At 35.0% G+C, this 24,153-nt stretch overlaps 1 protein-coding gene across 3 annotated transcripts in view; it reads left to right on the top strand.

The window, feature by feature from the left end:
- The window catches only part of LOC109262292 (disintegrin and metalloproteinase domain-containing protein 5-like), a 134,262-nt gene that overhangs the window by 63,808 nt on the left and 46,301 nt on the right, over positions 1-24,153 (top strand). For all 3 annotated transcript variants that reach the window (XM_019440723.2, XM_019440722.2, XM_019440724.2), the window contains 3 exons: positions 3,501-3,637; positions 6,382-6,571; positions 11,632-11,727. In XM_019440723.2, the coding sequence (XP_019296268.2) occupies positions 3,501-3,637; positions 6,382-6,571; positions 11,632-11,727 (423 nt within the window). The remainder of the gene's footprint in view (positions 1-3,500; positions 3,638-6,381; positions 6,572-11,631; positions 11,728-24,153) is intronic.

Genomic DNA, 24,153 nt, shown 5'->3' with positions numbered 1-24,153 from the left:
CAAACTGGTGCAGCCACTCTGGAAAACAGTGTGGAGGTTCCTCAAAAAACTAAAAATAGATCTACCCTATGACCCAGCAATAGCACTGCTAGGAATTTACCCAAGGGATATAGGAGTACTGATGCATATGGGCGCTTGTACCCCAATGTTTATAGCAGCACTCTCAACAATAGCCCAATTATGGAAAGAGCCTAAATGTCCATCAACTGATGAATGGATAAAGAAATTGTGGTTTATATACGCAATGGAGTACTACGTGGCAATGAGAAAGAACGAAATATGGCCCTTTGTAGCAACGTGGATGGAACTGGAGAGTGTGATGCTAAGTGAGATAAGCCATACAGAGAAAGACAGATACCATATGTTTTCACTCTTATGTGGATCCTGAGAAACTTAACAGAAACCCATGGGGGAGGGGAAGGGGAAAAAAAAGAGATTAGAGTGGGAGAGAGCCAAAGCATAAGAGACTCTTAAAAAGTGAGAACAAACTGAGGGTTGATGGGGGGTGGGAGGGAGGGTAGGGTGGGTGATGGGTATTGAGGAGGGCACCTTTTGGGATGAGCACTGGGTGTTGTATGGAAACCAATTTGACAATAAATTTCATATATTGAAAAAAAAATGACGGTGATGCAGGAAGAAGTTTATCACACAGTTCCCTAGAAACAGAAGGCACACCATGCAGGGACCATACAAGGAAGCACCAAGATTGTTCAGGCAGTGTAGTGAGCAAGGGGTAACATGGACAAAAACTTCCGTTGTTGTTTCTTGGGGAGGAATGGGTAAGGCAAGGTAAGCAGGTCTTGGATTGGCTCATTTAAATAATTTCAGCAGTCTTTCTCACATGGAGGCTGTACCTAGTTGTCTGGTACTTAACTCTGGTGTGGTTTGGGCAGATGAAGCGTGGCCTAGGGTATGTCAGCCTAATAAAAGAAGGGATAGGGCATAGGGGCTCTAGGTTGATTGATTTGCATATGAAAGATACACTTGCAGGTAAGTTGTTTACTATTTTAAGAAATTGGGTAACCCTGGGATGGAAAGTCTAGCATTGGCAAAGCCCCAGATATTAAAGCATCACAATACATAAAATAAAATACATCATTAATACAATTATCCCATTAATACAGTTTGATACATTACCAAATTTAAGGGGTAATAAAAGAGAAGACTTTTATATAGTAGGGCATAAGTTGTGTGAAACAGCACAGAAAACATTATGAGTAAAAGGGAGAAACACAGGTAGAAGTATAAGAAGTCTTGTAGGCCTTCCCATAACTAAATTAAAACACCTCATATATAATGAGTCTTTCTATATATGAAGGCAAGACATATCCCCTTCAAATGTAGGAAAGGGTAATGGGAAAGTTTTTAATGTTGATGTGAGGTGTAAGTTAACTAAGCATCCTTGAAGTAAGAGAGATTAAAGTCTTGGGCAGTAGAGAAACTCATTTAGGGATCCATTTGCTGGACTACAATTTGGAAAGGAATTGTTTGAGGAGACCATTATCCTCTTAGTTGAACCTGCTATCTGGGACCTATCAGGAACATTGAAAGTTATACTGAATGCTTCTTTAAAGAGACCAGCATTTTGTCTTCTAAGAAGTGAAATGTGTTTCTTAGTTAATATTAATGATATCTATAACTCTGGAGGGGATGAGGAATGTCCTGGCAAGTCATTGTATATTGTCCTAAGAGCTGCTCCTGATGAAAAGCTTGGATGGAGGAAGAAGGTGGTGCTTGAGTTCAAGCAGTTTTCAACTAAATGAAATTGCTTTTCTCTGAAGGTGGACTGAAATGTCTGATGCACCAGTTGATTGCTTTAGTGTCTGTAGTTGAAATATTAAGCAGCCAGCACAATATTGTGGGATGGAAAATTTAGAAACGTCTTCATGGATCATGGATGCCTTCTCTGAACTCTTCTTTATTTGCCATCTGTTCATAGTGCTTTAGCCTGGGTCATCAGGAACCCATCACTTTTTTTTAAGGCTATTTTTTTTTTAGAACAGTTTTAGGTTTACCACAAAACTGAGGGTAAAAGTACAGATTACCCATATACCTCCTGTCCCTAACATGCACAGCCTTCTGTATTATCCACATCCCTCACCAGAATGGGATATTTTTGTACTAAGGATGAACCTACATTGACCCATCAAAATCACCCAAAGTCCATAGTTTACCTTAGGGTTCAGTCTTGGTGTTGTACATAAGTTAGGGCAAAAGATGATAGATATCTATCATTTATGGTATTATAACAAGTGTTTTCACTCCCCTAAAAATCCTCTGTGTTCTGCCTATTAATTTCTCCCCTCCCTGTCTGCAACCACAGAGCTTTTTATTGTCTCCACAATTCTGTTTTTTTCTGGAAGTCATACAGTTGGATTCTACAATATGTAGCCTTTTCAGATTGGCCTTTTTTCACTTAATAATATGCACTCAAGCTTCCTCCATTTCTTTTCATGACTTGATAGCTCATTTGTTTTTAGTGCTTAATAACATTCTGTTGTCTAAAATGTGCCACAGTTTATCTGTTCACCTACTGAAGGACATTGTGGTTGCTTGCAAGTTTTGGGAATTATGAATGAAGCTTCTGGAAACATCTTTGTGTAGAAATTCAAAACTATCCAGAGATGAACAATATACCTATTGAGGGTGTTTTGGTTTTCTATTGCTATGTAACCAATTATGCCAAAACTTAAAGAGATAAAAACAAGAGAGTTCTGTGGGTCAACAATCAAGGAGCAGCTGAGAGGGTTATCTCATGGTTCAGCATGGGCAGGATTTTCTTCCAAACCTAGTCATTTGGCTGTGGTAGACCTCAGAAAATCTGTTTCCAAACTCATTCCTGTGGGCCTCTCTACAGGACTACTTCATGACATAGTAGCTGGCTTCCCACAGAGAGACTGAGACCTAGAATCCAAAAAGTCAGTCTTTTTATAATCTGTCTTGGAAATGGTGAACCATCTGTTCCTCTACATTTAGTTAATTAGAGGCAAGTCAAAAAGTCCAGTTTACACACAATGGAATGGAAATACTCAAAGACATGAATACCAGGAGGTAGATATCTTTGGGACTCATTTTAGAGTCTGCCTACTGCAGAGAGAATGTAAAATTGATTATTAAAATAAAAGATTAAAGTCATTTTCTTTAAAATAACTCAAAGAGGCAACATAATATGGTGTTTGAGACTCAGTTGGATTAGCTAAGATAGCTGATATTGTCATGAATAGTATTTTGAAATTAAACTACTGTGTTTACTTATCTATGTTTAATAAATCTATTATCCAAATGCTTATATAACTCTACTACAATTGCATTTACATAGGCATCTTGGATGCATTGATTTAAAAAATGAGTTTTATGTACTAATTTTTTACTGTAATTGTATTTAGAATAGTATATATATAACATACACTAATTTTTTATAGTATAGTAATTTTAATTTTGTTATAGTATAGTATACTATAGTATTCTTAGCTAATTCTTTTCTTTTTCCTTGTCTTTAGTATCCAGAGGATTTATCCCTGGAGTCATATACTATCAGTATTGTGCAGTTGCTTGGCTTTAATCTGGGATTGAGTTATGACAATCCTGACACTTGTTATTGTTCAGAAGATGTTTGCACAATGTCACCTAAAGCAGTGTAAGATAATTTTCTTTATTACACATATTCCTTTATTTATTTATTTTTGTTTGGTTAGGACCTTTTACACTTCTATTAACCAAACTGAAGTAATTGACAGTTATAGAACACTATACCTAACAACCACAGAATACACATTTTTCAAGCACAACAGAACACAAACCAAAATAGGCCCACCACGTCCCCCATGCGTCTCCATGCCTGGAGAAACTCTCTTCCTCCTTCCTGCATTCTGGAGTCTGACTTGTATTTTTCTCCCCTGGCCAGATTGAAAGCACCCTCTAAGGAAAAGCCATATGAATTGTGTAATTTCAGTGATTGTGCATAAAGCTAAATTAAATGCTTTGATATTTGCGTTTAAAACTGGCATTGTACGGTATAGGGATGAGTGGTACAATTCATGTTAGTAGTTTCAATTAAGGATTTTTTTTATTTAGAAAGACATTAAATTGTAAATAAATAATAACACCATGACCCATTGAAAGACTGCTGAAGAAAGGAAAAAAACCTTTATTTTAGAACCATTAATAATACATATTCCCTGCTCTATTTCTTAAATATATTTTTAAAGTTTATTTATTTTGACAGAAAGAGAGAGAGAGAGAGAATGCACAAGTGGGGGAGGGACAGACAGAGAGGGAGAGAGAGAATCCCAAGCAGGCTCTGTGCTGTCAGTGCAGAATCCAGCGTGGAACTCAATCCCATGAACCATGAAGTCATGACCTGAGCCAAAATCAAGAATCAGATGCTCCACTGACTGAGCCACCCAGGCACCCCTTCTGTTGGTTTTTTAATCATTTCAACATTCTATTTGTTTCATATATTTTTCTCCTGATGTTCATGCTTTTTGTCCCTAAGAAGTACTTGGTCTACTCTTTACTACACACCTATTGCCCAGGAGAGTGCTCAGTAAATATGTTGCAAACAGTGACTAAATCAGCTCAGTATATTTTCTCATTATTTCATTTTATCCTTTGATTACTGAATCCATGATACCCCAAAGTTTTGTAAAGGCACAAAGTAGATAATAACTAAATTTATTTCTTCTTCCTTGGATAAGTGGTTACTCAGAAGAATATTCATTCTTTCACCATCTTCTTGAACATTTTATTTATAAACTTTATAAAAATTCAACTTTGTCAAGGTATGATTCTTGCTGCAATAAAATTTGTGCACTGTAAGTGTACAAGTTTATGACTTTTGACAAATACATAAATATCTTTGAACCACAGTATCAGTGAGATTATGCAACAGTTTCATTTCCCCAAAAGTTCCTTTGTGACCCTTATTGTCCTTCTACCTTTTATCCTTGCCCCAGGCAACAACTGATCTGATTTATTACTACAATTAGTTTTCCTTGCTTCAGAACTTTATGTAAATTGAATTATTTGTGCTCTATTTTGAGTATTGAATCTATGACTCTGAATTATGTAAACACTTTTTTTTAATTATTTGAATATTTATAGTGCTTTAATTTAGGTATTTGTATGCCAAATCGTAACATCTGGACCATCTCAGTTTTGATTTCTTTTGACTGCTTTTTTTTTTTTTACATTGACTATGGATCACATTTTTTATTTCTTTGTGTTTCTGTTGTTGTTATTATTATTATTAGCATATTAGATATTTTTGATAATACAATAGAAAGCTTGGATGCCCCTACCTTCCTCTGAAAAGCATTGATTCTTGGAAATTCAATTATTGGCTAATTATATTGAATTTTATATGCTTGGTTTTACACTTTGTTAATATGGATCTATAGAAAGCTCAGGGTATTTTGAAACTCCTATAACTTGGCCGGATTGAACTTCCAAATTCACTCTCTTCTGGGGATCTTGTCAGGGCTTGAATTCAGGCTCTATTGGAATTGAGATAGAGTAGATTCTAGTTAGGGTAGAGGTCAGCAAACAACAATCCCCAAGCTAATCTCGGTGGTAGCCTGTTTTGTAAATAAAATTCTATTGAAATACAGCTAGGCTTATTGTTTTACCTATTGTTTATGGTTGCTCTTGTACTACAGTGGCAGAGTTGAGTAGTTGTACCACAGTCTATGGCATATTAGTCTATAATATTTATTGCCTGGCCCTTTACAGAAAAAGCTTGTCACCCCCTGGTCTAGAACATAATCTTTACTCTTAAGTCAGATTCTTTATAGTGTTTTAGTTGGATGCTGAGCTATTACTAGAGTGCTAACAGCTCTCACTGTCAAGACAGGTACTTATGGTGCCCTTCCCATTGTGTAGCTCAAACCACAGGTTTTTATTTGAAAAATGTTTAATTATGTTGAACAAAAGCCCTAATATGTACTTAAGTTAATGCAAACATGTTTATATTGGCATTACAAGAAAAATCCAAGACATATTTAAAAAAATAAAAAATGTGCTAAATACTGAGGCTAAACATTTAAAATTCAATTGTTTGGCATTGGCAAAGAAAATAAAGTGAACACAGTTCTTATGTTTAAAGGTTTAATAAATGTCATAAGACAGGCAAATAATACATCTTGTTTAAAACAGGATGAATGGCAATGAAAAGATTTTGGAGTTTTTTTTCATTACAAGAATTTTCATGGTGAAATTTTAAAAATATGGTAAAACATATTATCAATGCAATGAATAGTTTTCAAAATGTGCTTTTTTTTCCCATAATGCTTTTTAAATATCTTTCTAAAACATCATACATTAGTGGAAATGCAGAGATATACAGCAATAATTTTTGTCATACCCATTTTTAAAATATTTTAGGCAGTCTCGGGGTGTAAAGGATTTTAGCACCTGTACGTTGGATGACTTTAAATACTTGGCCTCACATTCCGGCCTTGGATGTCTTCAGAGAATCCTTCCTGAAGTGCCAGTTTATAAACAACAAAAGAAAAGGACATGTGGCAATGGACAATTGGAACAGGGTGAACAGTGTGATTGTGGCACTGTAAAGGTTAGTAGAAATTTTTTCAATTTTTAAAATTTCCTGTATATGTGTGTAATAGAAAAGAAGAAGATGAAGACCTTGTCTTTTAGAAAAATAAATTTAAAAAAACCTTCTTTGGGGAAGATGGAAGCTTTTAAGTTTCCTAATTTTGCTATTTTTTGAAGTGGACAGCAAAAGCCTTTTAGATAATATTTACCTTCTGACATTCTTTAGTGTATGCATCAACTCTAAACAAAATAATTAGTTACAACAAAGAGTGTCTAAAGAGTTGAAGAAATATACTTTTAACATCAAGCAGTAACAAAAACAGGAATATCTAAAGACCATAGACTATTACCAATGGAATAGCAAAATGCATTGTTTGCTAATATAGAGTGAAAAGTGTGCTATTGGCAGGTGATATCAATTAAAAGTATTTTTTAAAAAATCTATCACCTGTAGAAAATATATAAATATAGAACCAAACCCAAAGAAAGATGAAAGATGATAGAGGAAGCATTGACAATAAAGTGAAGTAGTCATAGGATAATAAAATGAAACAGCAATTGTAAAATATGGAACATATTATTAACTATATATTAATATGTTATTAAATATACAATATGTAAAAATATGTAATACATTATATATAGACATATTTATATTTACTATATATGTGTGTATATGTGTGTGTGTGTGTGTGTGTGTGTGTATTTAATGACACTGGAACACATTTAAAAGAAAAAAGCCAGAGGAGAGTTTACTCTTGAAAAATTGCAGCTGGAACAGATAAGAATTGTGAGCTTATGTTTTCCTAGTCTTGGGTGCTCCTCTACTTCCACAGTTGTGGCCGAATGAAATAGCTGTGAAAAATTGCAGCTTTACTGACTCGGTGTGACAGAGAACAGATTTCAGGGATGAGAATCACTGGAAATTTAAGGGGAAAACCCTGAAAGTAAGACAACTGTGAAAGTGCTAAAACCTAAAATCTGATGACTAATTTTACACATATTTGGCAGACTGCTAAAATATGCATAGTCCAGAAATACCCCACGGAGGAAAAAAGTAGGGTGAGACCATTGAAAGACACCGGTGCACCAGGTGAACCCTGTGAGTTCGATGATTTTTTTTAAGAGAATATTTTCTAACCATGTGCAATTCAGGCAGCAGAAATCCAAAGCCCTACTGGTTTCATTTATCAGAATGTAGAGCCTGAGACTGGCTACAACTGGAAATTAAAGAGGAATCTTCAGAAACAAGGCAATTACAGGTAGATTATACCCTGAAATCTAAGTACTGTCTCTGCCTAAATCCTTGCATGAATGCTACATTACATCAGGGAATCTGGCTAAAAATTCAGCAGTTGGAAGCCATATGAATTGAGCAGAGATAGCTGCTGTACATTGTAGGGGAAACAAAGCTTACAGTTTGTTTCCAGGTTACTTAATTTCCTGTTAGAAAAAAAAAAGCCTCTAGAAGGTCACAGCTGAATACGGGCATTATATCATTGTATCTATATTGTCTAACTTATTAATAAAAAAATTAATAGACATTCAGAAAATTAGGAAAATGTGAACCATATTTAGGAAAATACGCAGTTAAGGGAAACTGACTCTGAGAAGTCCAAATATATTGTATTTTGCAGATAAAGACTTCACAGTAGTTATTTTGAATATTAGGAGCATGAAAGGACATTATGCTCAAACCATTTAAGGAAAAATTATCATAGTAAGTGAGCAGCTAGAGAATCTCAACAGATATAAGTTAACTACAAAAACCATATACATTTAAAGTCTAGAAGTGAAAAGTACAACAAAAGCAGAATCAGTGAACTTGACCAAAAGCAGAGTAATCAATGAACTTGACCAATAGAACATTAAGAAAATATGATCTATAGAATAGAGAGAAAAAACGTTGAAGAAAAATAGCAAAAAACCTCAGACACCTGAGAGTAGATATTTTTTATTTTTTCTTAAATTTTTTAAATGTTTATTCATTTAATTTTGAGGGGGAGAGAGAGACAGACAGACTGTCAACAGGGGAGGGGCAGTGAGAGTGACACAGAATCCGAAGCAGGCTCCAGGCTCCAAGAGCCAAAGTCAGATACTTAACCAACTGAACCACCCAGGCACCCCAGAAACATTTTTCTTAAAAATTATTTATTTATTTTGAGAGAGAGAGAGAGAGAGAGAGAGAGAGAGAGAGAGAGAGAAAGTTCAAGCTGGGGAAGGGCAGGGAGTGAAGGAGAGAGAATCTCAAACAGGTTTCACACTGTTAGTGCAGAGCCCAATACAGGACTTGAACCCATGAATCGTGAGATCATGACCTGAGCCAAAACCAAGAGTTGGACGCTTAACCAACTGAGTCATAAAGGTGCCCCCACCTGAAAGGAAATATTAAGTGGTCCAATGTAGGTGTAATTGGATTTCAAGATAAAGAAAAGAGAAAGTAGGCGGCAGAAAAAAATATGCAGGAATAATACTGATTATTTTTCAAATTTGAAGGAAAACGTTTGCTTACAGATCCAAGATGCTCAGCAAACTACAAGCACATAGACACAAAAAAACCCACCTCTATACTTAGAGTAGTAAAACCTCCCAAAACCCCAAGATAAAAAGAAAAACTTAATTTCAGCCTAAAAAAAAACAGGTTAGATACACAATACAGTGATACAAAATATAGCTGACTTCTTATAACAAATAATGGAGGTCAGTAGACTTTGAAATGACAAAAAGTGATGAAAGAAAAAAAAAAAGGTCAACAATCAAGAGTTCTAGATTCAAAGTAATTATCCTTTAAAATGGAAGCAAACAAAGTTATTCTCAGTTAAGCAAAAGCTGAGACAATATGTCACAGTAAACTTGTACTACAGAATATCCTAAGAATTTAAAATGTTTGAAGAATTAAAAATTCCTGAACACAGGAATTGGTAAATATGTGGGTAAAAATAAATAGTTATATGTATGCTTTCTTTTCTGCTCTTAATTTTACTGACTACATTATATACATGCACAGATATGTAAATATACACACACTTATTCACTGCATAAGTGATACAATACATATATGTGCCTATAAATATGTATTTGTATGTATATATACTAAATATACAAATATGTATGGGTATGTTTGTGGATATGGATGCATATATGTTTATATGCATATAAACACACAAAAATATATATGTACATATACACATTATGTGTATATGTGTGTGTATCTACATATCTACATCTATATAATAACAGCAGCAGCACTAAATGTGGAAGGTGAAATAAGCTGTTGCAAGATTTCTATAATTTACGTGAAGAAAATCAGTATTAACTCTAAGTAGATTAGAGTATTTGAAAGATACATACTATAAATCCCAGAGCAAATATTGAAAAATTATGCAGAGATACAGCTAAAAAGCCAATAGAGGAGTTTTAATGACATGCTAAACATATTTCATCAGCACAAAATAAGACAAGAAGAGAAGAATTGAGGAAAAAAAACAAGATGAAATAAATGGAAACAAATGGTAAAATAACAAATTGAAATACATAAATATTAATAGTTACATTAAATGTAAATAGGCCAAGCACTCTGATCAGAAGCCAGAGATTATCAGACTACATAAAAATCAAGAGACAAGAGATATATTTTAAGCCCAAATGCTCTGTTTGGCAGAAAATAATAGAATGGAAAAGGATATAACAAGTAAACAGTAAATATAAGAGAGCTAAGGGGACTATATTAATATATAAAATAGAGATATACTAATGCTTCAAAATTATAAAAGGATAAATACATAAGGAAGTAATAACAATAATAAATATGTATACACTTATAAAAATATATCTACATGTACACACACACAGTAGATCTTCAAATTTCATGAAGCACTATCTTATTTGGAGGTTTATTTCACATCTCTTAGTAAGTGATAGAACAACTAGACAAAAATATCAGTAAGGATGTAGAAGATCTGAATAATACTTCTACCAACCACCTTAATATAATGATATTTATAGGCCACTATATTTAATAACTTAATATAAAAATTACTTTCAAGGGAACTTGGAATATTCATCAGGATGTACTACATTTTGTGACATGAAATAAATCTCAAAATATTTATTTTTTGTTGAGAATTAAATTAGAAATCAAGAATAATAAGATATCTTGAAAAGTTCCCAAATATTTAGAAATTAAGCTGCCACTTCTAAATGGCCCTTGGCTCAAAGAAGAAATTACAAAAGCAATTAAGATATATTTTTAACAGTTATGAAAATTTAAACATAACATCGAAATCTATGAGATTCAGTTGAAACTGAATTATAGTGTTATGAGGAAAATCTATAGCTACAAATGCTTATAATGGAGAGAAGAAAGGTCTAAAATCAATGATTAAGAATGCTACTTCGGGTAACTAAAATATTAGTCCAATTAAATCCATGATAAGTAGAAGGAAATAATGATAAAGATAAAAGTAGAAATCAATGAGATAGAAATCAGAAGATGAATATCAATGAAAATAAAAGCCAGTGCTTTGAAAATAATCAATATATTTGATAAATCTGCTGTTCTGATGAAAGAGAAATGAGGAAAAGAAAGGAATTCCCAGTATCAGTAATGAAAGAGGGTACATAAGGAATATTAAAAACTACTTTATGTAAATAAATTTGACAATTTAGGTGAAATTGGCAAGTTTTTTTTTTTTTTTTGCTTTTTAAAAATATTATTTATTTATTTATTTATTTATTTATAATATGAAATTTATTGTCAAATTGGTTTCCATACAACACCCAGTGCTCATCCCAACAGGTGCCCTCCTCAATGCCCATCACCCACTTTCCCCTCCCTCCTACCCCCCATCAACCCTCAGTTTATTCTCAGTTTTTAAGAGTCTCTTATGGTTTGGCTCCCTCCCTCTCTAACCTTTATGTTTTTTTTCCTTCCCCTCCCCCATGGTCTTCTGTTAAGTGTCTCAGGATCCACATAAGAGTAAAAACATATGGTATCTGTCTTTCTCTGTATGATTTAAAAGACAAATTATCATAACTGATGTCAGAAGAGACAGTTTGAATTTGTCTATTTGTTTACAGAATTGTACACATAAAGACTGCTGTGATCCTAAAACATGTTCAATGAAAGCAAATAAACAGTGTGGCTCCGGGGAATGTTGCACACAAGATTGCAAGGTAAGAGGCAATCTATTTTAGAGTAGCTCAGCATTAAATTTCTTTTCTTTTTTTTTTTTTAATGTTTATTTATTTTTGAGACAGAGAGAGACAGAGCATGAACAGGGGAGGGTCAGAGAGAGAGGGAGACACAGAATCTGAAACAGGCTCCAGGCTCTGAGCCGTCAGCACAGAGCCCAATGCAGGGCTCGAACCCACGGACCGTGAGATCATGACCTGAGCCAAAGTCGGCCGCTTAACCGACTGAGCCACCCAGGCGCCCCTAAATTTCTTGAAATACTGTTTCAAAGAGGTGGGAAGTATGTCAATATCCTATCTGCCTTTCCCATTGTATTATATCCAAGTACATTGGACCCTTCTTACACTTCATTCCATTTGGTAATCTGTCATTTCCAGAAGTCTCATGTACATATGCCTGATGATTCTTCTTTCCCAACTGTTACAAATCTTTCTTGTACCTGTTGAGACATTCCTATGATCAACATACATCTGAAGCAACCCTCTTTAGTAAGGTCTTATTTTTTAACACCCTACCTTACATGGGGTCAAGAAGTTAGATTAGATTTTTTTGTTATTGTTGTTAGGTAAATTCTCTTTACCATCTTCTGGTAAAGTCTTCTGTTCCTTTGCAGTTCAGTTATTGTTACAATCAATTAAGTGCTCTTTATTTAAAGCATTTAAAGAATTCCTGAATAATTGCCCCACACCCAGAAAAATTAACTGGAAATCTAAAGAAAAAAGAAGCAAACTATGAAAAAAGTAAATGGCAGATGTTCAGATAGGATTGGAGTAAGAATATGCTTTTATCTTTAAAATTTTGTTCCTGGGGTGCCTGGGTGGCTCCGTTGGTTAAACGTCTGACTTTAGCTCAGGTCATGATCGCACGGTTCCTAAGTTCAAGCCCCACATCGGGCTCTGTGCTGACAGTTTGGAGCCTGGAACCTGCTTCAGATTCTGTGTCTTCCTCTTTCTCTGCCCCTCGCCCACTCATGCTCTGTCTCTGTCTCTGTCTCTCTTAAAAATAAACATTAAAAAAATTTTTTTAAATTTTGTTCCCAAACTTTATTGGGATATAATTGGCATATAACATTGTGTAAGTTTAAGGTGCACAATGTAATGACTTCATACGAGCATATATTGTGAAATGATTACAATAAGGTTAACACATCTACAACTTTACATAGCAAAAATATTTAACATTTACAAAGAAAATTTCAAATATACAATACATTATTAACTATAGTTACCATGCTGTACATTAGATCCCCATAGTGATTCATTTTATGGCTGAAAATGTGTACCCTTGACCAACATCTTTCCATTTTTCCCCACAGTTTTACTTCTTCCTTTCTTTAAAAACAATTTTTTTAATGTTTGTTTATTTTTGAGAGGGGGGGCATGGAGGGGCAGAGAGTGAGGGAGACAAAGAGTCTGAAGCAGGCTCCAGGCTCTGAGCTGTCAGCACAGAGCCTGATGTGGGGCTCGAACCCACAGACCATGAGATCATGACCTGAACCGAAGTCGGATGCTTAACCGACTGAGCCACCCAGGTGCCCCTATTTCTTCCTTTCTGACTTGGATATCTTTTATTTCTTTTCTCTTGCCTAATTCCTCTGGCTAGGACTCCTAGTACTATGTTAAAAAGGAGTAGTAAGAATGAAAAACTTTGTCTTGTTCCTGATCTTACAGTAAAACATTTCAACTTTTCACAATTGAAAATTATGTTAGCTACGGCTTGTCATATATGGCCTTTATTATATTGATACATTTGCTCTATACCAAACTGTTGAGAACTTTGGTCATGAACGTGTGTTGAATTTTGTCAGATATTTTTTCTTCATTTCTTTGGAGGATTACATGAATTTTACCCTTATTTATATTAATGGGGGTGTATTATGTTTATTGCTTTCTGTGTCATCCTTACATCCCAGGGATAAACCTCACTTGATCATGATATATGAACCTTTTAACATGCTGTTGAATTTGGTGTGCTGATATTTTGTTGAGAATGTTCGCATCTATGTTCATTAGGGATATCAGCCTGTAATTTTCTTTCTTTCTTTCTTTCTTTCTTTCTTTCTTTCTTTCTTTCTTTCTTTCTTTCTTTCTTTCTTTCTTTCTTTCTTTTCTTCTTCTTCTTCTTCTTCTTCTTCTTCTTCTTCTTCTTCTTTTGGTGTCTTTGTCTGTCTTTGTATCAGGGTAAAGCTGGCCTTGTAAAATGAGTTTGGGAGAGTTCTTTCCTTTTTAATTTTTGGGGGAGTTGAGAGAAATTAGCATTAATTCTTTAAATATTTCATAGAATTCACCTGTGAAACCATCTAGTCCTGTTCTTTTATTTGTTAGGAAGTTTGATAACAGATTGAATATCTTTAGTTGTGATTACTTTGTTCAAGTTTTCCATTTCTTCTTGATTCAGTTTTGATAGATTACCTGTTTCTAGGAATTTATCCATTTCTTGTAGTGTTACGCAATTTGTTGGTGGATAATTGTTATGGAAGTCTCTAATGATACTTTGTATTTTTATGGTATCAATTTCAGTGTCTTTTCTTTTCTTTCATAATTTTATTTTATTGAGTAGTCTAGCTAAAGTTTTGCCATTTTGTTTATCTTTTCAAAATCCATCTCTTGGTTTAATTTATTATTTTCCTATTGTCTCTCTGGTCTCTATTTCATTTATTTCTGCTCTGATCTTTCTTATTTCCTTTCTTCTACTAACTTGGGTCTTAGGTTGTTTTCCTTTTTTAATTCCTTTAGGGGTAAAGTTAGGTTATTTGAGATTTTTTTTTAATATAGGCATTTATTGCTGTAAACTTACCTCTTAGAACTGCTTTTGTTATATCGCATATGTTTTGGTATGTTGTTTTTTGTATTTGTTTTTGTTTATTTTAAGATACTTTTTATGATTTCCTTTTTTCCTACTTCTGTGGTCCATTAGTTCAGGTATGATGTTAAATTGTACATTTTGTGGATTTTTCAGTTTTTTTCTCTGAAGTTTCATAACATTGTGCTTGGAAAAGATATTAGATATTATTTCAGTTTCCTTAAATTTCATAAAACTTGCTTTGTGGACCAACATATGTTTTGTCCTGGAGAATGTTCCACATGTGCTTGAGAATATTTTGTTCTTATTGGACATAATGTTCTATATATGTCCTTAAGGTCCATTTGGTTTATAGTTTTATTCAGGCCTGCTATTTTCTTACTAATTTTCCTTCTGATTGCTCTGTCCAATGTCAATAGTAGGGTATTGAAGTCCTCTACTATTATTGAATTGCTGTCTGTTTATCCCTTTGGTCTGTCAATATTTACTTAAGTTTTTAGGCATTCCAATATTTTGAGCATGTGTAGTTACAAGTGTTATATTTTCTTGACCTTTTTTTTTTTGTGATTGTTTTAATTGAAAGTCTGTTTTATATTACGTAAGTATAGCATACCCTGCTCTCTTTCGGTTACCATTTGCATAGAATAGTTTTTTCTTCCCTATACTTTCAGCCCTTGCATGTCCATAAAGGTAATTTGAGTTTCCTATAGCCAGCTTATTGTTGGGTTCTACAATAGAAATTTGATTGGAAAAAATCCGTTTACATTTAAAGTAATTATTGATAGTTAAAAGGACTTTCTATTGCCATTTTGTTAATCATTTTCTGGTTTGTTTGTTTTAGTTCTTTTTTTCCTTTATTCCTTTCTTACTCTCTTCTTTTGTGATTTATTTTTTGTAGTGCCATTCTTTGTTTCTCTTTATATTTTGTGTATCCACTGTAGGTTTCTTCTTTGTGATTGTTATAAGGCTTACATAAAAATTTTTATAGATACAATAGATATAATAGTCTATTTTTTAAGTTTTTATTTTAATTCCAGTTAGTTAACATACAGTGTGTGATAATAGTTTTAGGTATACAATGTAGTAATTCAACAGTTCCATACATCACCCTGGGCTCATCACAAAAAGGGCACTTCTTCATTTTCATCACCTATTTAACCCATACCCCCACCTGCCTCCTCTCTGATAACCATCAGTATGTTTTCTATAATTAAAAGACTGTTTCTTGCTTTGACTATCTCTTATTTTTTCTCCTTTCCTTGTTTGTTTTGTTTCTTAAATTCTACATATGAATGAAAACATATGGTATTTGTCTTTCTCTGTCTAACTTATTTTGCTGAGCTTGTTGTTGCAAATGGCAAGATTTCATTCTTTTTTATGGCTGAATAATATTCTGTTGTATATATGTATATATACCACTTCTTTATTCATTCATCACTTGATGGACACTTAGGCTGATTCCATATCTTGGCTATCGTAAATAATGCTTCAATAAACATCAGGGTGCATGTATCCCTTTAAACTAGTGTTTTTGTATTCTTTGGGTAAATACCTAGTCATGCGATTATTGGATTGTAAGGTAGTTTTTTATTTTTTTAACTTTTTGTTTACACTTCTAGTAGTTAACATACAGTGTAATGTTAGTTTCAGGTGTACAATACAGTGATTCGACACTTCCATACAACACCTGGTATTAATACTCATCACCTGTAATAATCTATTTTAAGCTGATAATAACCTACCTTCAATCATATACTAAAGCTCTACATTTTAAATTCTCGTTTAGTTCCCCCACCTTTTGTGCTATTAATGTTACAATTTGCATCTTTTTATATTGTGCATCCTTTAACAAATTATGTAATAATATTTACTTTATAATACTATTGTCTTTTAACTTTTTACTGGAGATAAAAGTATTTTGCCACCATTACAGTATTAGGGAATTATGAATTTGATTATATATTTACACTTACCGGTGCGTTTTATACTTTTATGTTTTCTTGAGTTATTGTCCTTTCATTTCAATTTGATGAACTCCTTATAGGATTTCTTATAAGACAGGTCTAGAGGTGATGCACTCACTTAGCTTTTATTTATCTGGGAATGTCTTTAACCCTCCTTAATTTCTGAAGGAAATTTTTTGCCTTGTATAGTTTTCTTATCCAGCAGTTTTTTTTTTTTCTGCTGCTTCATTTTTGGTGTATAGAAATGCAAAAGATTTCTGCAAGTTGATTTTATATCCTGTGACTTTGCTGACAGTTTGAGAAGAATAGATGGCTTGTGAAGTCATCAGGCCCAGGATTCTTGTTTGTTGGGAGATTTTTGATAGATGATTCAATTTATTTGCTGGTTATGGGTCTTTTCAAGTTTCCTATTTCTTTCTGTTGCAGTTTTGGTAGTTTGTATGTTTCCAGGAATTTATCCATTTCTTCCAGATTGCCTAGTTTGTTGGCATATAATTTTTCATAGTATTCTCTTGTGGTGTTGGTCCCTTCTATTTCTGTGGTGTTGGTCCCTTCTTTCATTAGTGATTTTTAACTATTTGGGCCCTTTCTCCTTTCTTTTTGATAAGTGTAGCTAGGGGTTTACCAATTTTGTTAATTCTTGCAAAAAACCAGCTTTTAGTTTTGTTGATCTGTTCTACTGGTTTCTTATGTTTATTTCTATATTATTTATTTCTCTAATCTTTATTATTTCTCTTCTATTGGCTTTAGGCTTTATTTGCTGTTCCTTTCCTAGCTCCTTTAGGTGTAAGTTTAGATTGTATATTTAGATTGTATATTTCTTGCTTCTTGAGATAGGCTTGAATTGCAATTTACTTTCCTATTAGGACTACTTTTGCTGCATCCCAAACTGTTGTGTTTTCATTTGTATTTGCTTCCATGTATTTTTAATTTCTTCTTTAATTTCCTGGTTAACCCATTCATACTTCAGTAGGATGTTTTTTAACTTCCATGTTTGAGGGCTTTTTTTTTTCCCTTGTGGTTGACTTCAAGTTTCATAGCTTTATGGTCTGAAAATATGCATGGTATGATCTCGATCTTTTTGTACTTATTGAGAGCTGATTTGTGATCCAGTATGTGATCCCTTCTGGTGAATGTCCCATGTACATTTGAAAAGAACGCTTATTCTACTCTTTAGGATGAAATATTCTGAATGCATCTGTTAAGTTCATCTGGTCCACTGTGTTATTCAAAGCCATTGTTTCCTTGTTGATTTTCTGCTTAGGTGATCTGTCCATTGCTGTAAGTGGGGTGTGAAAATCCCTTAATATTATTGTATTATTATCAATGAGTTTCTTTGTGTTTTTTATTAATTTTTTTCTATATTTGGGTGCTCCAAATTAGAGACATAAAGTTTTTTTTGTTAGAAAACCATGTTTATTAACATAATCATGAAGCTTTTACATTTATTTATTTTATTTATTTATTATTTATTAAATGTTTATTTTGAGAGAGAGAGAGAGAATGCATGCACGCAAATGGGGGAGGAGCAGAGATAAAGGGAGAGTGAGAATTCCAAGCAGGCTCCACATAGTCAGCCCAGAGCCCAACTCGAGACTTGATCTCATGAACTGTGAGATCATGACCTGAGCTGAAATCAAGAGTCAGTCACTGAAGTGACTGAGCTACTCAGGCATCTCAGAAGTTTTTAATCTTAGTCAAAGAAAGTTGAAGTCAAGACGGATATAATATAACTGCTATAACTCTTCTTATACACAGGGAATAATGACAGTCATAAAACCCAAAATAATATGAGACCACAGAGATTCACTGAGGCTATGTTTCTGTTTCTGAAAGTGACAAATTCCATTGTTTTATATAATGGCTATGGTAAGCTTTTAAATGAAAGCCCCCACTCCCCATCACTTCCTTAACCTCTCCTTCCATATACAGATTTGGATAAGTGTAAATGGGATACTTTGCCTTATCCGGAAAACTTGTTCTGGAAGAAAGTAGAAGGAAGCTGAAATTTAATAAGGCTTGTGGGATTTTCCAAAGTTCAAAATATTATTGTGACTACTTGTGTGGTTCCCTGCCCCCAAATACATGCCCTACCAGATACTAGAGTGCTTAAAATTTCACAATGGATTTATTACTTTGGGTTTTAAGATGACTTTGGGGCATTGAGAATCTCTCTGGGAGTGATAACACCCAGTATGACACATAGTGAATGTCCAATAGATGTTTGTTTGTTTGTTTTTATTTTTAATCATTTTATTTATTTTTTAAATTTACATCCAAGTTAGTTAGCATATAGTGCAACAATGAATTCAGGAGTAAATTCCTTAATGCTCCTTACCCATTTAGCCCATCCCCCCCCCCCCAACCCCTTGAGTAACCCTCTGTTTGTTCTCCATTTTTAAGAGTCTCTTATGTTTTGTCCCCCTCCTTGTTTTTATATTATTTTTGCTTCCCTTCCCTTATGTTCATCTGTTTTGTCTGTTACAGTCCTCATATGAGTGAAGTCATATGATATTTGTCTTTCTCTGACTGACTAATTTTGTTTAGCATAATACCCTCTAGTTTCATCCACATAGTTGCAACTGGCAAGATTTCATTCTTTTTGATTACTAATACTCCATTGTATATATATACCACATCTTCTTTATCCATTCATCCACCAATGGACATTTGGGCTCTTTCCATACTTTGGCTATGATCAGTAGTGCTGCTATAAACATTGAGGTGCATGTGCCCTTTGGAAACATCATACCTGTATCCCTTGGATAAATACCTAGTAGTGCAATTGCTGGGTCATAGGGTAGTTTTATTTTTAATTTTTTGAGGAACCTCCATACTGTTTTCCAGAGTGGCTGCACCAGTTTGCATCAGTGCAAAAGATCTTTCTCCGCATCCTCGCCAACATCTGTTGTATCCTGAGTTGTTCATTTTAGCCATTCTGACAGGTGTGAGGTGGTATCTCATTGTAGTTTTGATCTGTATTTCGCTGATGATGAGTGATGTTGAGCATTTTTTTCATGTGTCGGTTTGGCCATATGGATGTCTTTTTTTGAGAAGTGTCTATACCCATCTTTTGCCCATTTCTTCACTGGATTATTTGTTTTTTTGGTGTTGAGTTGGATAAGTTCTTTATACATTTTGGATACTAACCCTGTATCTGATATGTCATTTGCAAATATCTTCTTCCATTCTGTCGGTTGCCTTTTAGTTTTGCTGATTGTTTCCTTTGCTGTGCAGAAGCTTTTTATTTTGATGAGGTCCCAATAGTTCATTTTTGCTTTTGTTTCCTTTGCTTCCAGAGATGTGTTGAGTAAGAAGTTGCTGCAGCTGAGGTCAAAGAGGTTTTTGCCTGCTTTCTCCTCGAGGATTTTGATGGCTTCCTGTCTTGCATTGAGGTCTTTCATCCATTTTGAGTTTATTTTTGTGTATGGTGTAAGAAAGTGGTCCAGGTTCATTCATCTGGATGTCGCTGTCCAGTTTTCCCAGCACCACTTGCTGAAGAGACTGTCTTTATGCCATTGGATATTCTTTCCTGCCCTGTCAAAGATTTGTTGGCCATACGTATGTGAGTCCATTTCTGGGTTCTCTATTCTGTTCCATTGATCTGAGTGTCTGTTCTTGTGCCAGTACCATACTGTCTTGATGATTACAGCTTTGTAGTATAGCTTGGAGTCTGGGATTGTGATGCCTCCTGCTTTGGCTTTCTTTTTCAAGATCACTTTGGCTATTTGGGGTCTTTTTGGGTTCCATACAAATTTTAGGATTATTTGTTCTAGCTGTGAAGAATGCTGGTGTTACTTTGATAGGGATTGCATTCAATATGTAGATTGTTTTGGGTAGTATCGACATTTTAACAATATTTGTTCTTCCTATCCAGGAGCATGGAATCTTTTTCCATTTTTTTGTGTCTTCCTCAATTTCTTTCATAAGCTTTCTATAGTTTTCAGTGTATAGATTTTTCACCTCTTTGGTTAGATTTATTCCTAGGTATTTTATGGTTTTTGGTGCTACTGTAAATGGGATCAATTCCTTGATTTCTGTTTCTGTCACTTCAACCAATTTCTGTGCATTAACTTTATATCCTACAACTTTGCTGAATTCATGGATCAGTTCTAGCCATTTTTTTGAGGAATCTTTTGGGTTTTCCATGTAGAGTATCATGTCATCTGCGAAGAGTGAAAGTTTGACCTCCTCCTGGCTGATGTGGATGCCTTTTATTTCTTTGTGCTGTCTGATTGCTGAAGCTAAGACTTCCAATACTATGTTGAATAACAGTGGTGAGAGTAGACATCCCTGTCTTGTTCCTGACCTTAGGTGGAAAGCTCTCAGTTTTTCCCCATTGAGGGTGATATTAGTGTTGGGTCTTTCATATATGGTTTTTATGATCTTGATGTATGATCCTTCTATCCCTACTTTCCTGAGGGTTTTTATTTTTAATCCATTCTGATAACTTATATCTTTTGATTGGACCCTTTAGTCCATTTATACTCTGAGTAATTATTGAAAGAGATGAATTTGGTGCCAATGTGTTACCTGTAGAATTGATATTTCTGGTAATGTCCTTTGGTCCTTTCTAGCCTTTGTTGCTTTTGTTCTTTTTTTTTTTCTGACTCAAAGTTTCCCCCTTAAAATTTCTTTGTAGGGCTGGTTTAGTGGTCATGAAGTACTTTAGTTTTTGTTTGGGAAACTCTTTTCTGCCTTCTATATTGAATGGCAGCCTTGCTGGATAGAGTATTTTTGGCTGCATATTGTTTACATTCAGCACATTGAATATATCTTACCACTCCTTTCTGGCTGCCAAGTTTCTGTGGAAAGATCTGCTGTGAACCTGATCCCAACCTGATGCCTTATAGTTTAGGGACTTTTAAGTTTTTTCAGGATTCTTTCCTTGTCTTTGTATTTTGTGAGTTTGACTATGATATGTTTTGGTGATGGCTGGCCTTTGTTGAATTTAATGGGAGTTCTTGGTGCTTCTTGGAACACAGATTTGAAGTCTGTGTTCTTCCCCAGATTAGGGAAGTTTTCTGTGATAAATGGCTTACATAAACCTTCTGCCCCTTTTTTCTCTCTTTATCTTCTGGCACTCCTACTATACAAAGGTCATTATGTTTTAATAAGTAATTGAGTTCCCTAATTCTGCTTTTGTGTCCCTGATCTTTGTTTCCCTCTTCTTTCCAGCTTCATTATTTTCCATAATTTTATCTTCTATATCACTAATTCACTTCTCTGCCTTACCCATCTTCATTTTTATGGCCTCCATTTGGGTTTGCATATTGGTAATAGCATTTTTAATTTCAGCCTGACTAGATTTTAGCTCTTTTAGCTCTGCAGAAAGGGATTATCTGATGTATTCTATGCTTTTGCAAAGCTGCCTAGTATCCTTATCATTGTTCTTTTAAATTCTAGTTCAGATATCTTACTTATAACTACATTTACTAAGACCCTGGCTATCATTTCTTCTTTTCTTTCTTTTGAGTTGAATTCCTCCATCTTGTCATTTTGGAGGAAGAAAAAACAACAACAACAACAACAACAACAACAATAATAGAATGAAATAAAAACAAAAATTGTGCAAAAATCAAATAAAGGAAGCTAGACCCTAGGTGTGTTTTGGTCTTCCTGTTAACACAAGCTTGATAGAAAACAAAGAAAAGAGCAAAAAATAAAAATTTTAAAAATAAAAAATAAAATAAAAAATTTTGCTCTTTCTGCATCCAAGACACAAAAGAAAAATAACAACAACAACAGTAAAAACCAATAATAACAATGAAAAATGAATAAACAAATTACAAACAAAAAATCCCAAATGAAGCTAGATCCAGTTTCCCCTAGAGCTAAAACCTTGCAGCAGTCTGTGGGTGGTAGATTAAGTTCGTGGAAGGGATTCACGCTTGTCTTCTGAGGGAGGAGCTTGCTGTTCTGATTCTCAATCCTACTTGCTCTAGTGGAGATGTGCCTCGAGGGCCGGGGGTGTGTGGGCTCTTGGTGTAACAGCTCCATTCTCCATTTGGTCGTGCTTTTTAGCTTCCTGGTGTCCAACAGTATTGGTGGACTAAAGGTGAAAATGGCTTCACACTACTGTCAAGTCTCCAAAGTAGGAAATTCATGCCCTCACAGACACAGGATTGCATATCAGTCACCGCTCTTATATCCCCCACTTCTGTCAGCACCCTGCCTTCCCCTGTGTCCCAGCTGTCTGCCTACCAGGCAGCATCTCTTTCCAGAATTTTATATCAGGTATGGTTGTGTTTCAAAATACTTCAGAAGACCCTTGGGATTTGGACACAGTGATCTTCTGGGGGAGGGTGTCACCACACTGTGGCCAGCATGTCTCAGGAAATAGTCATGCCACTGCTCAGTGGCAGGGGCTCAGAGTTAATGGGAAGTCACAACACACAACTGGCACCAGGGTATGCTGCCTTCAGCCAGTGTCTGTGTTCCTTTACGGGTGAATGGGTGAAGGTGGCAGCTTGATGGTGCCAGCCCTGTCTTTTGCCCACAGAGAGGGTGTATCATCTCTACCAAGCATACTCCAAGCAGGGGAACTGCTTCTCCTTGAGCAACCCAGATTATCCTCAGATGGCTCTGCACACTCCAGGGGCTCCACCCTGCTTCCTCCTGGGAACACCACCAGGGGCTGACCTCTGAAACTTCAGACTCTGTGCTCCACTGTTCGTAGAAAATACTGGTGGTATTGAAACTGTCCTTTTTCCTCTGTCAGTGGTTTTGGGGAACAGTTTTCTTATGCAGTCCCCTATGGATGTTTTCACTCTTTCTCTCTTGCTGCTTTCAGGGGGGAGTGCTTTCTTATGCAAATCTGATGCACTTCTCCTCCTACCTCCCATCTTTCTCCTCTCTGGGAAAACGGCTGTCTCCCCTCTGTGGCACTGGCACTGTGGCTATTCTCTCCCCCAGTTCACCTCTTTGCACCATGTACCTGTTGTGTTCTCTCCCTCAAATTATACAGATTGTTCTGTTAGTCCTCAGATCAATTCCCTAGGTATTCAAAATACCTTGATGTCCATCTAGCTATGTTCAAGGGACAAGACAAACCCAGGATCCCCTTACTACACCATATTAACTGCCCCAAGCCATAGGCTCTCTTTAATATTTTTTCTTTTTTCTTCTTCTGACTGGATAATTTTATTTTATTTTATTTTATTTTTTTTAACTTTTTTTTTTAACGTTTATTTATTTTTGAGACAGAGAGAGACAGAGCATGAAGGGGGAAGGGGCAGAGAGAGAGGGAGACACAGAATCTGAAACAGGCTCCAGGCTCTGACCTGTCAGCACAGAGCTTGATGCGGGGCTCGAACTCAGGGACCGTGAGATCATGACCTGAGCGAAGTCGGACACTTAACCGACTGAGCCACCCAGGCGCCCCTGACTGGATAATTTTAAATGATTGCCCTTGAGTTAACTGTTTCTTCTGCTTGATCAGCTGTGCCTTTAAAGCTTTTTAATAGAATTTTTCAGTTCAATCATTGTATTCTTCAGATCTAGAATTTCTTCTGTTTGGTTCTTTTTAAAAAAAATTTTCTCTTCTTTGTGAAACTTCTCATTTCATTCATGTATTGTTTTCCTGATTTTGTTTTGTGCTCTCTTGTCTGAGCTTATGATGATTATTTTTAATTTTTTGTC

The sequence above is a fragment of the Panthera pardus genome, unplaced genomic scaffold, assembly GCF_024362965.1.
Source record: "Panthera pardus isolate Hobbes unplaced genomic scaffold, ASM2436296v1 HiC_scaffold_13, whole genome shotgun sequence".
Lineage (NCBI taxonomy): Eukaryota > Metazoa > Chordata > Mammalia > Carnivora > Felidae > Panthera > Panthera pardus.
This window is presented reverse-complemented; position numbering and strand designations above follow the sequence as displayed.